The sequence below is a fragment of the Ornithodoros turicata genome, chromosome 2, assembly GCF_037126465.1.
Source record: "Ornithodoros turicata isolate Travis chromosome 2, ASM3712646v1, whole genome shotgun sequence".
NCBI lineage: Eukaryota > Metazoa > Arthropoda > Arachnida > Ixodida > Argasidae > Ornithodoros > Ornithodoros turicata.
In genome coordinates, this window is record NC_088202.1 from 64726769 (window position 1) to 64745355 (window position 18587).

At 47.1% G+C, this 18587-nt stretch overlaps 1 protein-coding gene across 2 annotated transcripts; it reads left to right on the forward strand.

Moving 5' to 3' along the window:
* Nucleotides 1-1200: 1200 nt before the first annotated feature.
* Nucleotides 1201-17950, forward strand: LOC135385506 (uncharacterized). 2 transcript variants are annotated; one of them, XM_064614854.1, is made up of 3 exons: nucleotides 1201-1349; nucleotides 16504-16914; nucleotides 17661-17950. In XM_064614854.1, exons 1-3 carry the CDS (start codon nucleotides 1307-1309, stop codon nucleotides 17876-17878), a joined length of 672 nt encoding a protein of 223 aa, XP_064470924.1. In that variant the 5' UTR covers nucleotides 1201-1306; the 3' UTR covers nucleotides 17879-17950. The 2 variants fall into 2 exon arrangements, with proteins under 2 accessions (XP_064470924.1, XP_064470925.1); XM_064614855.1 differs by having other exon boundaries at nucleotides 1205-1349; nucleotides 17664-17950.
* The last annotated feature ends 637 nt before the right edge of the window (nucleotides 17951-18587 follow it).

Sequence of the window (18587 nt, forward strand, 5' to 3'; positions counted from 1 at the left end):
AGGCATTGGGGGGGAGGGGGGGGGTGACATGGGGATTCGAGCGGTCTGCTGCCTTGGTTGGCGGCACATTGCTCGGGGAAGTGATGAAAGGGAGTGGGGAAAGGGGTAGGGGAAAAGGAAGGCTCACACGTCTGGCTCTGCAGTTTCCTACACTATACAACCGACCGTGAGGGTCCACTGCCTTCAGAAAGTTCAGCAGAGCTTTCTGTACGGATTTGCGGCGCTGGAGGTTGCCGCACGGTTGGACGATCTCCTTAATCTGTAGCTCTGATGTTCCAGGGTGCTGCACTGCTTTTTGGAGTTTCCGTCTGGCGTTGGATGTAGCCGGAACGGCCACCGAAACGGAGGCATGGCCACTGCAACATCACTGCTACAATGTACGATTTACCAGGGATTCTTTTCGGATCTAGCAGAAATGGTAAATGTGTACTTGAAGCACTGTATTTTAGAATATTGGGTTCTGCTATTTGGTAAAAAGGCATTGCGAGGAAATCGCCAGCATTGCGTGCGTCAGGAAAACATCGCTCAGACCAGGTGTAGGAGAAACCGCGTGAGAAGTATCTACAACGCATTTATGGAGGGGAGTTGACAAACTTGGCCTGGAAGTGCGAATATGAGTGCCCGGGGTTTTTGTATCGCTCTGTATGATCCTCAAATGAAGCATACTAAAATGTCGATATTACTGCATAAGGCGGTTAGCTAGCTGGTCATGAATCATATAGTGCAAGAAAACCTTGAGCTTGAAGACGCGTAAAAGGCGAACACACACGAATTTTGTGAAGCATCCCACTTCTTCATCATTTATTATTGTTGTTGTGAAACAAAGAAAGACAACTTATATGTTCGTCTAGAAGACTGAAGTCGTGTGTGTTCGTCTCCTGCGTGTCTGCAAGCTCAGTGTTTTCTTCCACTTGACTAAAATGTGCTCAGAAAATGAAGCTTATAGCGCAGATGTTACGCAATCAATGCCACATTGGGTTTAAAGCTGATTCCTAAACGGTTGGCCACAGCCTACAGAAGTACTTTACATGACTTCTTTCACCTTTACAAAACACGCCCTGTCGATCGAGACGGTTGCCTCGTCCAGAGTTACGCGTGGTCCCTTCGTCTCTGATAACAAAACTGTTTGTGGAGACCTTAGCCGATATCTGGGATCGTTTATAATTGGGTGGTTGGACGCATCCTGTGCAGAGGTTCGAACGACACACGTGCGTTTATCATCCTCCGGTCTGGGGCGGATGTGGGGCGTTCCACATAGAAACGGCAGTAGCCTACGCGGTAGCTTTATACCACAGTAACCTTCACAATGCGAATGGTTGCCACATTCCTCGTCTCTTCCATTGCTGTTGGTAAGCTACGAAGTATTTACTTTCAGAAGCTAACGTTTCGTTTTATTCGTTATTTATTTGTACATCTTGCCATAAAATGAAGCTGAACGTACGACGTACCCCACGTTTCAGGACAGCCTTTTATAACAAGTAGTTTGAAAGAAAACGTGTGTGAAGTATATGCCCCCCCCCCTCGCATGCTTCAAGACCGAAACCGTTTAAGACCTCTGCAGTTATTGAAAAGTATGTGAGCTGCATCTCACTGTAAGAAAATGGGATGAAGGGGGATATATAGGTTATTAAATTAAACAAAAAAGAGGAAAAAGGGTGAAGGGTATGACATCTTGCTTCGGAGCACCTACTCTTATGCTTATACGTTGTAACTTTCATGTAGTAATGAATACGCAAGGTGAGTGGGACACGAGTTGGTGATCGTTTGCGAAAGGTCTCGCAGGCCGAGATTCTGCGAAAATTTCCCTTGGTGAAGCGGTTGCATCGGGAAACCCCTGTAATGGAAGTCCCCTGCAGCGAACACCCATGCAGCATAGCCCAGTACCGGTGTGCTGCTGCTCGGTTGCTTGCTTGGCTAGATGGTCGGTTGCTTGGAGACATGTTGCCGGGGCTATCATCGTGCTTACCCCGAAACCATGACTGTCACATACATATATCATATCTGGATGTGGTAGAACGTTATTGCATCATCATTTATCATGAGACGATACTTGACTTTGAAGAACACACACACAAAAAAAAGAAAAAAAACAGAAAGAGGAAAACTTGCTAAGGCCGGGGTCTCATAGCTTTATGCGAGCATGCAGTCGCAGAATGGCCGTACCGAGAGGGGGCAAGGGGGACCGTGCTCCCCCCCCCCTTGGAGCTCCAAGGTCGCTTAAGGTCGCTTGTGAAAATAGTGCACTCTTTAGTCATAGGTGGTAATTATTCTACTCAGATGTCATAATAGGAACCTCTGAACACCCACACAGTCCGCGTCCATAAAAAGAGGTGGTAGGGGAGGGGGGGGGTGCACGCTTGCCCCCCCCCCCCCGGAAGCACTTTGCCCCCCTTGCAAAAATCCTGGGAACGCCCATGAGTCGCAGCACATAAGCTGCAACGCGGCAGATCTGCTGTTGGAGGCGTCCCATAGCTTTGATTTTGAATTATAGTGACAACAGTAGCGTAGGCGGCGTTGGAGGCCCGAAACACGTTGGTAACGGCGGTATTGTTTACGTTCCGAAGTAGTGAAGGGCAAAAGCTCCCCTGGTTCAATAAAATGAACTCATGCATTCAGTTCAGTTCGGTGTGTCGTTCAAAAAAGTGGTTCATTCATTCATGTTCTGGTGACGCCATATCACATGCCAAATAGTGACGTCATAGAGTCAATGAGCTGAGCTGTGTGTCGCTGTGAACCATTCGATTAGCTCCAGTCTATGGGAGGTTTGTTTTTCGTGCAGAGAAATTATGAACCCACGCGAGGTTCTCTTTGCATGTACTCTGTGTAGTCAATCAATCATGCGAATATTCGAAGGTTTCATTCGCCCAAGGAAGGAGCGCTTTCCTGTCACCATTAGCACGCGAAGCAGAGAGCCACGACGTGAAGTAAATGAAAGAGGAGGCAGACAATAATTCTTTTTGCCTGCCGTGGGCGATTGGAACGTTACGTGGTTCTTCCATAGCCCTTCGTAGTAGAATTTTTAGTAGAAGTAGTAGTTAGTAGTAGTAGAAGAATAGTAGGCATGTGCGAATAGTTATTTTAAAACTGAAGTGAATACGAAGCGAGTAGGTTCATAACGGAAGCGAATGCGAACCGAATATAGTAGTGAAAGAAACCTAGTCCGTCGACAACATACGCCGTTGGAGATAAGCTCAATAGCAATAGCAAATAGCAAAATAGCAAACAAAAGCACAATATCAAAAGAGAAAAGAAAAGGGAAATACTGCAAGGCCACCACGCAGCGTGGTGCCATGTGAGCAGTCTTAGCAGCCAATACGGAAGCAGAGTGACTATGATGGACTACATTATATCGCGAAAGAGGCTGTGACCTCTCGTGTCCAGCCATCCCATGGATGAGCCATCCTATCTGCGGCGGTGTAATATTTGAGAGCTGACGGACTACATTTGCACGACTATATAGTAATGAAGCCGGATGGAGTACCAAGGGAATTTAGCTGCACAACCGCACCGGATTCATTTGCAGCACATGCACGGATGATAAACATGTGTACAGCATGCATACGCAATATATTGATACGATTCACAGTATGACTTTGCGCTCATTTTCTTTTTTGCCCTCCCTTATTGTGCACGTTTGGAGGAAACATCGATTGCACTCGAAATTCCAATGTAGAATTCCGTAATCGATCCGGAAATCGAATCGAAAGCAGCAGTTTCTATAATAGAGTGTTGATAGTGAGAGCTCGGCCTTGGTTAGTCTTGTGTCCCTGTTTCTGCTGCGCACTATTCCCATTCTGAGTATGTAATGCACCAACATGCTGAAAGAGCTCCTCATAATAGAATTCCGTAGTCTATCCGGAAATCAAATCAGACACAGAATGATTCGCTTCGATTATTCGTACAGGCTAATAATTCATGTCATCGTTAATAACATCGATAATTCATCGTTAATAATTCATGTCATAAAAGTATGGCAAATAAACCAGAGAATGAGTACGCAGTACTGATGACAGGGATCTGCATATGTTTTGGACCTTTTTCCTGTGTATGACCAGTTTCCTGTGTGCATGGTATGGGGCTATACGAATGCAATGGTACGAATTTCAAAATACATAAAAATGCATATTTTGGAGGTTAGCGTATGGTTGAGTTTATATTGCGTAACGGCATACTACCTTTCGCCAGATGTGCAGAACAGCTTCGCAATTATTCGAGTAGACTCGGTTTGGAAAACACACGGATTCGATTAGAAATTGGAATTTAGAATTCCGTAGTCTATCCAGAAATCAAATCAGCCACAGAATGATCCGCTTCGAATATTCGTACAGGCTAATAATTCATGTCATAAAAGTATGGCAAAGAAACCAGAGAATGGGTACGCAGTACTGATGACAAGGCGCGGATCTGCATATGCTTTGCACGTTTTTTCCTGCGTATGCCCAGTTTCCTGTGTGCATCTTATGGGGCTATACGAATGCAATGGCAGAAATTTCAAAATACATGAAAATGCATATTTTGGAGGTTAGCGTATGGCTGAGTTTATATTGCGTAACGGGATACTACCTTTCGCATGATGTGCAGAACAGCTTCGCAATTATTCAAGTAGACTCGGTTTGGAAAAAACATGGATTCGACTAGAAACTGAAATTTAGAATTCTGTATCCGATTCGGAAATCGAATTGAATACCGAATGATTCGCTTCGAATATTCGCACAGGCTAATAATTCATGCCATAAAAGTTGTGGCGGCGCTAGTGGTTACCCGACATTGTAGCCCCTGTGGAGGCGCTGTCTGTTCTGTTACGCTAGTATTTACGGGGCGATGCTGGGAAGACCACCTGGAGTGGCTAGCCCAAGAAACAGGATAACCGTTGTGGACGACAGTCCATGTCGAAGCAGATCTCAACCGTGGTCGAGGAACCGCAGCGGGAGGAACCGGGGGCCGAGAACGGGAAGATCCACCAGGCCGCCCTGATGATGGACGGACCGTCCTCCCTGGTCCTCGTCGACTGGAGACTGGAAGAAAGGAAAATGGGCAGTAGTGAAAGGGAAGCTCCCCACCACGAGCGCTGGGTGAGCCCTCTCCTCTACTTACGAGCGAAGGACCGCGTAACGGAAGTTCGACAAAGCGCACTGGATCGTGAGCACCTGGATGTGGTGACCGAAACCCAGTACTGACGGATACATACAGGCTGAAACCTGTATGGTCCGTATTAGCAGGTTGGGCCCCGCAGGACCCTCGCTGTAATGACGAACCTTTGCGCAAATACGAGGGTGTCAAATACTCGAGGAAACGGCGATATCCGGGAACCGTGACGTGGCCTTAGACCAGCCGAAAGCCGGCTCCTTCCCAAGTTTACCAGGGATTTGCATCGAACTGTAACCCTTCTGGGCTATATCTTGCAAATGCTAAGAAATAAGCGTACTCAAGGTTGCGGGCGGTCTTAAGTCCGTCCGAGATACCGTTCTGCCGGATAGGCCGTAACGTCACCTTCCCAAGCAGCACAATGTACTGAAAGTCGAGTGCAATAGGGGTGGCCGGTATGTGTCTTATTTATGTTCTTCAGTTTCACGAGTCTGTTCAGGGCCTTCCACCTACCCGTCCACCCCTATTGCACTCGACTTTCAGTACATTGTGCTGTTTGGGTTATCAACCTGATATCCGCGTGATCGAGGAGAGCCGTATATCAAGTAATAACAGCGCACATGGTTATGCCTACAGCGGCGAACCGCCTGACATCAAAACGCGCTGCCCTTGGTGCGCCATGCATGGTTACACCAATATCGAATTAGAATTGTCAGGCTGCAGCCTGCAGGTTCTGGAGTGACAATTCTGCGGACGAGGGCACTGCTGAGGTACCTTAAACCTCCTCAATGGCCCTGCAAGGTCCGGATGGCTGTCTGCGGGTGACCAGGGACGGGGAGCGAGCAGAGTGCGTCGGGTACCGAACACGACACGTCACGGACAGCAACAGTAGGGCATACTAAAAATACAAACCTAACAATTTACAAAAACAAACCAAAGCCTAATTAGGTAAAAGGCAGGAGAAAACCCAAACCTACCGTGGCTCCCATGCGGGTGACCGAACGAGAGGGCTCCGGAGCACTGGGCGTAACCAGCACATTCTGCTAACACGAGTAACGAGTCCAGCGAAAACTGTAGAATTTTGATATGATAACGAGGCGACTCGCTGCACCAGGCAGGTTGAGCTAACTGCCCCTCGAGACAACAGCACAACGCTGCTTCCGTCTCGAAAAGAACCAACACAGAAAACAACGGAAAAATAAAGCCAGCGGTGACGCTAATGCACTGTGCAAATTACGATCACTGCTATGAAGACAAGAGCACGAAGCTCCTTCCAGCCTCCTGAAAAGAAGAGCCAAGTTACAAAGTTACAAACAGGCCTCGCACCCTCACCAGCAGAAAACGGGAAAGGTCCCACGAAGTATGGCAAAGAAACCAGAGAATGGGCACGCAGTACTGATGACAAGGCGCGGATCTACATATGTTTTGCACGTTTTTTCCTGTGTATGCCCAGTTTCCTGTATGTATGTTATGGGGCTATACGAATGCCTTGGTACGAATTTCAAAATACCTGAAAATGCATAGTTTGCAGGTTAGCGCATGGTTGAGTTTATATTGTGTGTTTTTGCGTAACGGCATACTACCACTGGCCAGATGTCCAGAACAGCTTCGCAATTATTCGGGCAGACTCGGTTTGGAAAAAAATGAATGAATTGGAATTTGGAATTCCGTATTCGATTCGGAAATCGAATTGAATACAGAACGATTCGCTTCGAATATTCGTACAGGCCTAGAATTCATGCATAAACGATTGCAAGAAAGGAGAGAAAGATCGCGTAGTACCGATTATCAGGCCGCGGATCTGCATATATTTTGAATGTGTTTCCTATACATGTATGCCCAGTTTTCTGTACGCATGTTATAGGACCATACGAATGCAATGCTACGAATTTCATAATTCATAAAAATACATATTTCGCAGGTTAACGCATGGTGATGATGGTGATGTGATAAAGAAAAAAATGGGGATCTGAGTTTCGACGAAGTCGAACTGGCTACCCCAGTACGCTTACACACAGAAAGTACAAACAGATGAGAGGTGATGAACAGAGATTAACAGAGATGATGATGATGATGGAGTTCAACATGTATTTCAAAAGTTTCGACCAAGTGAGTGCAAAATGCCGTAATCGCTGGGGGCACACTCAGCACACATTCAGCGAGTGCAATGCTACGAATTTCAAGATGGCGTATATGCAGGCCAGCTGGTGGATGAACTCCATAATGTAAAGTCCTGAGTCTGGGCACACATAGGGACGGCACGAACACACGACTTAAGTCGTGTCGTTCGTGCTCGTGTCGTCCCTTTGTGTGCCCAGACTCAGGCTTTTACATTACGAATTTCAACATTCATGAAAATGCATATTTTGCAGGTTAACGCGTGTTTGAATTTATGTTGAATAATTTTGCACAAATGCATACTATCGGTGGCAAGATGTGGGGAAAGATGAAAAAGAATCTAGCCTGTTAGCACATTAGGGTATCTGCGGCTCAGAATATTGCTGCGGGCATACGGAAAGAGGACAGCGATGAGAGAGGGTGACTACTGTTGGTGCAGATCCTGGGCAAGCTTCCGCGCAAAATCTGGTGTACCGTATCTGTCTGGTGGTGATCGTAGGAAACCACATCAAGCCCTCCTGAACTGTATTGGATGGAGAGCGAGGTGTTGCGCCGCAGCGAAATAGAGATAGCGAATGGAAGCGCTGAAAAATGACAAGGACGTAGAAGAGAGATACGGGAGGACGAGCTACTTACAACTGTTCTTTCTTTCTTCTTCTTTTTTTTTTTTCTAGCCCAATTTATCCGGCACAGAGAGAAAGTCAGAAAAGCCATTCTGACGTTCCTCAGCGACACTGGTCTCATGCATAGACTGTGAACTCTCACCTTGTGAAATCTTGCGTCATATAATTCATTAGTGTTCCACCCCCACCTCGCCCTCATGCACAGTTCTCTCTTCTTTTTTCATCTTATTTTTTCTTTTTATCTTCTTTCGTTTTGCTTTGATCACTCTCTCTCTCTCTCTCATCACTCCCTCGGCTTCTGTTAGTTTATTAGTTTCTTTCCAGTTTTATTTTATTTAGTTAGTTTTAGTAACATTATTTTCTACTTATCTTGCGGAACACCAAGTCGACACACCTTTTGGCTGATCTTTCCGCTTTTCCTTATCTTTTTCTCTTCTAATAAATATATTCCCCGAAATTTATTGTCATGGTGAGATTGGGGAAGTCACCAAGAGTCATTAGTCAGAGACCCATGAGCATGCCGATTGCTCTCAAATATAAACCTAAATGAGTAGTAGCCGAGGTAAAAATTCTGAATCTCTAGAATGCTTCAGAAGTAATGACCATTGAATACCGTAGTTGCGCTCCTGTCATTTGAGTCCGATGCTAGAGAGAACGTGCAGCAGCTTTCCTCTCAAGATGACGTCGCAGAAGATGCGTGTGACAGTTAAGAGCGATCGCGACAGTCTTCCAGTGGTGTCGAGCAACTGCAAACAGTGTGGTCCATTGAACGGTCATTTCATCATTGGTGATTCCAGAAACGCTTGGAATTAAACTCACCGCCAAACTGAACGCAGCCCTCGCGAGAATCGCAAAATTCGTGCAGCGTTTAGCTCTGAGTCTAGCGCCTTACTGCCTGAGCAGAGCCGCCAAAATTTCTCTCACATTTCCAATACACTCCCGTAACAACGTGAGATGTTGAGAGTCTCTGCATACAAGCTGATTTTAAGAACAAGTGTCGAAATTTCAACCGTGATAACTTTGAGCACTGTATCGTTGTGTACGGCCACCAGAACTACAAGTAGGAACTGACATTGTGCTACTCTATTATCTAGCCATTTCTTGTTAGTGTTGAAAGGCTAGTAGCCTGAGAAGACGTCGTATTCGAGTAATAGGAAGGTAGGGAGCAATGATGTAGAGCGTGATTCCCTGCACGGTCAGAGCAAAGAGTAGACAGACACAAATATACATTTGAAAATATTGTAGTGAATGAGCTGAGTTGAATTGCGAAGAAAAAAAATTGAGAAAAAACACTCATTACGAGAACCGGCTACTCCAGATCACATAGAAAAAGAAAAATGGCTAACTACAATAAGAATAATGAGTGACAAAGACACTCAGTCAGTCACTCGCACACACTGTCAGTCACACACTGTGTCCACCAACTTGGAGCCCGCCCAAAATCGGGCAAATGCCTGCATGGCGTGGAACTGATGGTCGGGTGACCAAGGGCCCAGAACCTTAACACAGTCGTAGGCTCTGCCATCCAGCTGAGCTAAAGATAGTTGTAGATATAGTCGGTGCTGCTGATACCGTGGACAGGATAATAAGATGTATTCAGTGTCCTCAACAGTCCCACAGGTGCCTCAGTTAGGTGAATCTGCCTTTCCAAGCTTGTGAAGAAAACGTTGGCTGTAGGGCACATTGAGGCGGAACCGGTGGTAAAGTGACGCAAACGACCTAGGGAACGATGTCAGGAAAGTAGAGGCAAGCTCCGGGTCAACGCGATGTAGCAGCGAGGCGCGAACCCGCGCCAGAGAGCCATTGTGCCTCAGCCAGTTGGTGGCGGAGAGCAGACAACATGGCCCTAGCGTCAGACTTGCTGTAGTAGATGAGTCGTGACTCACGCTTCTGATGTGCTCTGCGTGACGCAGCGTCAGCCGCATCATGCCCAGGTATGCCGCAATGTCCTGGGATCCATTGAAAAAGCATTTCCCGTCCATCAGCCACCGCCTCTGCATGTAGTTTTATAAAATCTGCAACTACGGGGTTGACAGCACTGGTAGTTCCTGCAGACACAAGGGACCGCAGAGCAGCCTGGGAATCCGAGATAATCACCCACTTGGTCCGTGAGTGAGCCGACGCTATATCCCTAGCCATGAGTAGAGCGCAGAGTTCAGCTGCTGTCGACGATGTCTCATGGGACAAACGCACTCCACTTTCAATGCCACATGCGGGCATGACGAAGGCATTTGTCGATCCAGTCGTTGTAGTGGAGCCATCTGTATGCTACCATTTGGTCTTCGATGTTATGTATTAAGTCGGTAGTCAACTGCCGCTGGATACAGGTAGGTGCATATTTCTTCCCCGAGAGATTCGGGACCACAGCCTAACCCTCGGGATCCCCATACTCCAGACAGGAAGGGGCAACTTGAGCCGCGTATGTCGGAGTATAGTGCCACGGTATGGTTGGAGAGCTTGTGAATAAGAGGAGCACGACCTCTGATGTATTGCCCGAACGAGGTAGTGGCGGTTACGACACGTAAACCAACGGGCGAAATTCCGAAGCGACTCTTGCAGCCGAAGGGCTGCCAGCGGTGGTTCCCTAGCCTCATCAATCGCCAGCTTGTTTGATGTGGATGCGTGGACCCCTAAGCATACTTTGACACTTTTGGCCAACACACTCAAGAGGACAGACTCTGTAGTGCTGCTAATGTGCACTCCTCGCGGCAAAAGAGATGGGAGAGCAGCCAACAGGGCGTTGAAAAGTGTGGGGCTAAGTACACCCCCTTGGGGAACACCAGAAACCACTCTGAACTTCTGTGTGTCCCCTACGCTTGTACGCATGAAGACCGCTCGTCCACTGAGGTAACTGGCAATCCATCGTAACGCTCTGCTCATTATTCTCAGCGAGAACAACTCATGTAAGACATGAGCATGACTAGCAGTGTCATAGGCCCTCTTAATATCAAGAAAAACGGCTGCAGTAATCCTTCCTTGCTCACACTCTTCCTCAACTGATGAGACGAGGTCTTAACACATTCCATCGTGCATCGTGCTCTCCTGAAGCCGGCCATAGCCTGGGGAAGGCAGTTGCAAGACTCCAAGAACCACTCAATCCGAGTAAGAACAAGGCGCTGCATAAACTTGCGCAGGCAGCTGGTGAGACTTACGGGACGAAACGAGTCAACCGCATGCGGAGGCTTCCCAGGCTTTTGAACAGGCACAACCTGAGACACCTTCCAAGACGCAGGCGCAAATCCGAGGTTCCAGAGGTTGTTAGCTACAAAAGGACACATAAGGCTACTGGGCAAAGATGTGGCACAGCATGGTACGTTATTCCGTCCGGCCCTGGCGCTGACCCACGGCGAGACGTCCGGATCGCTGTTTCTAACTCCTCAGCGTTGAAATGTGCCCAGGATGGGATCAGCTGCACTTCTGGTAAGATCTACGGCCTGGAGAGCTGCCACGGTTGCGAGCTGGTATTGGTGGGAGAAAGCAGCTGCTCACGGCTTGAGCAGCATCTGGCAGAATTCTTCGCCGGCAGCAATTTCCGAGATGCCCTGATGTAAGGATAACGTAACGTAACGTAACGTGACGTAACGATTCCTTAGGATAGCCGCAGGCTATCGTAAGGAATTTACCAGATGTCAGACATGCCCCTTGGTTGCGTGCGGATCAAGGGATTCGCAAAAAGACTTCCACGACTTCGCTTCCACGACAGTCGCCGAACAGCAGCCGAAACGCTGGCAGTTGAAACATAGCGCGGCGGGTGCAGGATGAAGGATGACAAGTAAAGTCCAGGGGCACATCCGGAAGGAGGGGACAACCCGGTGCGAAAGTGAGAATTACGCTGGGCTTCTGGCGTGCAATGGACTCACCATCCTCCTCTCTTGAGCACTCAACTTCACGCCTCACACGGATGACACCAAAAAGACGGAGATAATCCAAAAGTTGGGCTTCGGAATACCACTTGGAGACGTTGGTAATTCGCCCCATTGACTTGAGGTAGGAAGACGGTATAGACGCTTAGACATCAACCCGGCAACGGAGGATAAGCCTCAAAGGCTATTAGCAGAGCCCTCCAAGGGGACGTTAATAAAGGAGTACCCCGTCTTTGGATAACACTTTCTCTCGAGTCCGCTGAACGATGTCACTTGCAATGAGGTTGGGATTAACCTGCCAAAAGCAGCGATCAGGGCCGCAAGGCTTGAACAAAGCTGGTGTCCTCGAGGGACGATTCCGCTTATGGGATGGAATCGATCTTATAGGAAATCGATCAAACACAGGATCTTCCATTGCAGATGTGCGACGAACACGTCTGAGCGATTAGAGATTATGGGTTTAATGGCACAAAGGCGGCAAAGGCCAAAGAGCGCCATAACTATGGTGAGTGTGTGAGAGATGAGGATGAGAGAGAGAGGGGGGGATGACGATAACAAGTGAGTGTGGCAGTTAAAAGCTATCTACACGTCTGGAACAGTAAAAAGCGAGGGGGAGACGTGTACACATTTCCCACTGATTTCGATACATGAACATCAAGTTCCGAATTGTATTTGGTAGGGAAATGTAATAGAAACTTACAAGTCACCATCTTTACCAGACTCCTCACAATAGGGCGGACAAGCTAAAGCCCTTAGTACTAAAAGTACCGACAACATCTAAAGAATGCCTCTCCTCGCTATACGTCGCCGAAACTTCTTTCCCTTAGCCCGCCCCGCTGTCTTCCTCTTTCGTATTAGACCATCGTCGTAATCTGAGGTCGCTTTGTTTTCACTAAAAGCAATAGCGTGCGCTCTCGTCTTGTCTGTAGATCGCCATTTTTGATGCCCACGGTCGAAGTCTGCTTGAAGTTTCGCTAGTTTCTCGTTTGTTATTGGCAGTGTGATGAGCTGCTGCGCCTTCGTGTACCGGAACCAACACGGGTGATAGGAAGAAACTGTTCACGGGGGGGGGGGGGGGCACCTTCCAACAAATGCCATGCGGCACGAAGAAAGATTTGGCTCAACTGAATCGGCTGGGCGGACTCCAAAGGAAGGGGGCTTTAGGAAGGAATGCTCTCGGCATTGTGAGGTAAGTGGGATTCTTTCAATCAGAAGACACAGACGGACACGGACAGCATTCAACTAGCTACTTGATTTATTCAACACTGAACGCTTAGTCTGGAAAGTCCCGAGGCACAAAGGCAACCTTAAACGGTGTCAAGTACGTGTATCCTTGGGTCACGTTGAGTGTTGAATAGATTCAGTTGCTAGTCGCACGCTGTCTATGTCCATCTGTGTCTCTGTGCTTTCCATAATGTCAGGTTTTAACCAACGTGTTCTACACCGTGTAACGCTCTTTCAATCATGGCACATACAACCTTTAATTACGTTTAGCCAGTGGCATAGCGTGAGGAGGGCCTCAGGGGCGGTCGCCTCGGGCGCAAGATATTTTGGGGCGCGAATTATCGACAGAGAGAAAAAAGCCCGAAATAAAAACAGTGAAACCGTTTATCACCTGAAAAAAAATCTAATTTTTTTAGCATTGGGCGTTCTTGGAACGATCTTCTGGGCGCCTTCAAAGACGGAAACGATTGAAGCGAGGTTTGATATGGCACGCCGGTGTAAACTTGCATCCTGTGTGCTTTTGCAGTAGACTGCGCATGTTGAGACAGCAGCGCATATTCTCAAACTGAAGCAACCGGAGCACAAAGTCCATGAAACACTTCCTACTGGATGTGGGGGAAAGAAGACTCTGATGCACTCCTGTTATGTGTCTTGTTTGGGGGCGCGATACTCGTTTCGCCCGGGCGCTGGGAACCCACGCTATGCCGCTGCGTTTGGCAACACGTTCGACGCCACAAAATGTGTCATTTGACCTGCCGTAAGGATGACTAGGGGCTAAAGTTTGCCGAGCAGGTGGTAAATAGTGCAGCAGATCAATCCTGCAAGGTGTCACAGGTTTAAACTCGGTTACACAGTTAAAAATTAATGCCTCGGGTTCGCGTTGCAAAAGCATGATTGTAATTGTTTTTTCTTTTTTCAGGAACATTTCACTGGCGATCAGTTTGAGCCTCTTATCTTCCGTAAGTATGGGCACAAGAAGTTTGCCGTACCATGGATAATCGTACACAGAGAGGGGCCGTGATTTAGGAAGCCTCCTCTCCAACGCAAGCAATCAGCATGTAATACCAAGTTGAACAAATCTGCTTCGCCTGTTAAGAACGTGAAATTGTACATATCGTTTGAGGAAAGCATAGATTCTGAAGTGAAAAGGGCCAGGAACTAATACAGACCCGTAAATTCCTCAGGGGAATACTTTATTTACACTGATGATATCTAGTAACAGTCTGCATTTAATATAAGCTTTCTGATGCTAGAACTGAGCCTTGTGTCGTAGCCCACCGTTGCAAGTGCAACGTCGTCCACTACTGTGGAGCCTATTCCCTACCACCATTCTCAACACCTTGTACACATGAATCCTTGTGCGCCTGCTATGAAGTGTGGTTTTTGCGAGTGTTGCTCGTTTAAACCAAACTTCCAGCTCATCTCTGCTGCATATTTTTTGCTTTTCGGCCACCTTACGACTAGGAGCAATGATGTCCTGCCTGGCTGCTCCTTACACACTAGGCATTATAGTGCGTGCGATTGCCTCGCGGCAAATATGCCTTATGCACTACTTGATTTACATGCATATGGGTGTAGACCCACAAAGAGCTCCACTGGACGCAGCGTATTCCCTTCTGCTGCATCAGCGGCCCGTTTTGAGTGTGCTGTGGCTAGTGCTGCTTTGTGCCTCTGTAGCTATATCTGAGCAGTGTCTCATAGTGTCCGCCTCTCTGCCGCCTAGAAAAACAGTTGCGATTTGCCCCTCGAACAGCACTCTGATGACACAGCGCCTCATACCAGCTGTACAAGCAGTTTTACAGAGCTTGGTTCTTCTTGCATAAAGACACAGCCAATTGTTGTTGTGTCAACTTCTGCTTTTCTTTTTCAGCCACTTCACCTGGACGCGATGCCTGTTTATGTCCTCGTGCGTCATCGCAGTACCAGCCTCTTTCAGCAGATGCTGTCGCTGCACTACACAAGAGGATCAGAGAACTGGGGAACCAGTTGCAACGTGCACAAAGGCAGTGTTTTTCTTGCGCAATGACGAAGGGCTGTCCAGGAAAAAAAAATCACTAGAAAACAAGCTCACCGGTTTCGGGTTCCTGACCGGCTGCAGTACATCGAAAAGGCAACAATGAAAGGGACTCCCTGTGGCACATTCCAGGAAGCCATAAAGCTTAGGCCTGTTGTGGCTGTTACTAAAGAGGTTGGCACACCGTTACTAGTGAACAGACAATGCAAAGACACTAAAGGAGACACAAACTCTCACCAGGCATACTGCACGCAATTCTACCTCCCTTTGCCTTAAGGTGACATATATTTTGTAACGATTGTTTGTGGTTATGACTTTTGCTCTATAGTGTATCTTCTTCTGTCTGTTGAGTGTCTGTTTCGGTGATGCGAAACAGGCTAAAATAATCTAAAGCTAGTAACAGTAGTTTTGACATACTCAGAGATGGATACGTTGTCCCGGAAAGTGTCCCGATTTTTCAGCGTTTCCTGTCCCGCTTTTGTCCAGAATTTAGTAATATTTTGGTCCCGCTAATCCCAGCTCTACACATCACCACTCACTTCACGGATCACAAGGCAGTACTCGTCACTCTAAAGTAGTTGTGCATATATCAGTGTCATATATAAAAGTGTCAATGTCCACACAGAACAGCTACCGCTGAAATTCGCGTTTCACAACCGTAACCGTCCTGTTATTTTGTTTTGTTTTTGCGTTAAACATGTTGATTTGATCTGGAACTTGCTCTGTTCCAACAACATGGGCGTAGCCTGAGAACTTTTGCAAAGGTGTATATACATGATTTTACAATTTGTTATTTCTGTTGTTACTGCGAAAGCATCTGTTGTCTGATGAGCAAAAACTGAAACATACATCTTCTTAGGTACTGTGAAGAATGCTGACCAATAGCAGAGTGCACTCTCCTCCTATGGAGGAGTTTCGTTGTCGGGACTGATTTAGCCATCAAATTTTACAGAGCGCAATTCTTGCTGCAGCATCAATAGAACTGACATATAGTTTTACGTTCTGTCAACTGGACCTCATTGAGGGGCAATGAGTGCACTCAATAAAAATATTTTCATGTGTATGTCTATTCTTTGCATGGGGAAATAACATCGCGCTTGGGGTCAATGCTCCGGCTTGCAGTTGGGTCGAGGTGGAGTGATTATCGGCAAGTGCGAGGAGGTCGTAACCGTGTACGGAATCTTTCTCTACATCATTGCTCTCTCCCTCACTGCTACTTAGTCGCACAAATTAACGTAAGTGTGTTTCAAATGCTTATGCTGCATATGTCTTTGTATGTTTTTGCATTTTTGTTGCGTATTTGCACGCACATTTCGTGAATTTGTAATGCACATTTATGTGTATAGCTTCTCGCAAATAAGAAATATGCACAAAGCATCTGTTCGTGCATGCAAAAGACTCCAGTGAAGTTCACTGATCTCCAGAGAGGAGGAACTCTCTATAGCTTCAACAAACCATTGGTATAGGTACACGGGTGTAATTATAGTGTTGAACTGTCATTAGTGTCACAACATCATCACGTTCTTGATCGCTCAATTCTGAAATGAAGTGGCGAAATCTCAATGCCTTTTCTCAGGCATCGTCGCCGCGGTCAGAGATGACTCCAGTAGCTACGTCGACCAACTGATCTCTGTTGCTGTACCACGCTATCTGCGTGCATATCACCCACAAGGCATTCCTCTTGAGGACTTCCGGTTCACAGTGCCCAGAAGTGAACCAGGCAAACCTGGCATGAGAGCGGAGTTTCACAACGGCAAACTCACGGGGCTTGTGGAGTCACCAGGACTGGAGAGACTTGGCTTTTGCTCGTCCAGTGACACTGGAGACGATGCTGTTTCCATACGCTGTTACCTCACGCTGGACAATCTGAAGGTGCTATACGACGGGTCAACCAAAGGAGACGACATAAACCGCGTCAACAAAAGCATCAGCGTCGAGGCCAGATTTGTTCGATCCAATGCGTACCTGGAGATCGTCTCTGAACATGGTAGGTGTGGAATATTTTCGTGACATTTGACACGACACGTTTTTGCCCGAGACCTGTACCCATTTGTAAGCCGCCTGCAAAGCCAAATAACTGGAAGTCATGGCTTCGTAGGAGTGTGACAGCGCTCTCAGTGAGAAACGCGAGCCAGAGTTGTCACGCTTGTGTTTTCGAAGAGGTTCATGCTTTCTTGAGCCCATTCAGATCTTTCCTCTAACCACAGCGCATGCAATGCTGCTGCATTGTGTAGCGCGTACCTTACTATGTGTTTTACGAAAACACTTGATGAATATTAGGACGTCTGGACCGACTACGAAGTTTTCCTGACATTGAACTTCCTTGACGCACATTTCCGGAGTGTTTATGAACGGTGCACTACGAGCTAATCGATTTATTACACAAAAGTAGCATTTTGTCACTTACTCAAAATTACAAGCCTGTGCATTTCATTTCTCAAAGAAACCATGTCTTTGGTCATCACGGTAAAAGACCCGAGACGGGGACAACGAAGAACAGACATGCACACACAAGGTCTCAAAGTCTTGAGAACTGCGTGTGCGTGTCCAGTCATCGTCATACCCACTCCTTGGGTTTTTACCGTGATGAATTCTAGTCACCAGCTTGCTTGCTTCCTAGCTATTCTTGCATGCCTTTGTGATATTTTTTGGTGCGCTTTTACTATTTTATAACAGCCTGGCGTTCCATGCCACATATTCATCTCAATACAAACAAAACTCTGGTCAATTAAGCAGGTTCGTCACCCGTGCTGAAGACGTGGACCCTTATGCCTCCAAAGCTTCGTCTCTCCTATTCCCGGAGTCTTCACCTCAACGTGGTGAAACGACGTCAAAATTTCGACGTTCAAATCCACCTTAACATCCAGGAAGCTGTCTCAGCTGCCTTTTATGGAACACTGCGTGATGCCTTGGAGAGCGTCATTTCGACAGTACCGCTACCTCTGGTGTAAGGGGCTCTTTACCATTCCTGTTTGCTGAAATGCACCGATATGTGATTTCAATAAAGTAGAATGGACGTTGTACTTGTTATCGAACGATGTACTGCTTCGAGCTGCAAGAGGAACGCAGAAACGCTACGAGGATGGCTGCAGTACGGAAAGGGCCGGAACAAAAAAAAAGTGCATCGGCTGATGACACTAGCCGTGTTTACACGAATGCAACAGAAGTGCATCAACAACAACAACTTTATTGCGAGATGATGACTGGGGAGTGTCATCGCCAGGGGCGATACTCTACCCCATTGCTGGTGATGATGCGGGGAATGAAATAATAAGCCCCTTCAGAATATGGATCGAAGTCCTATGGCATCCAGAAAGGTGAAGACAAGTGCATCGATCCACTTGTTGAATCGCATTCTTCCAGAAAAACGAGCCAATTCGCTGGAAAATCGCATCGTATCCAATCCGCAAAACATGCAGACGTGAATCGAGATGGTGAATACGCGCTCACATAGTGCATGTAAACTGAAGATGTGCATGCGGTTAGGGGAGGATTTTATGTAGGGCTTTCGACGCGGGTGAGATGTGGTGTCTGTCGCTGCCAGCAGAGCCAAGAAAATTGACGCAAATTCACAGTTACGCGCTGTTGCTCAGGAAAATTCGCGAGTTAAATATTAAACAGCGCTTATACGACGAGGACTGAGGTAGAGAGACAAGTAGT

Bases quoted from the DNA above. Each gene is read 5' to 3' on its own strand.
- LOC135385506 (XM_064614854.1), top strand. From the start codon at position 1,307: ATGCGAATGGTTGCCACATTCCTCGTCTCTTCCATTGCTGTTG. The intron at 1,350-16,503 runs GTAAGCTACGAA...GCCTTTTCTCAG, and splicing joins CGTCTCTTCCATTGCTGTTG to GCATCGTCGCCGCGGTCAGA. The intron at 16,915-17,660 runs GTAGGTGTGGAA...TGGTCAATTAAG, and splicing joins GGAGATCGTCTCTGAACATG to CAGGTTCGTCACCCGTGCTG.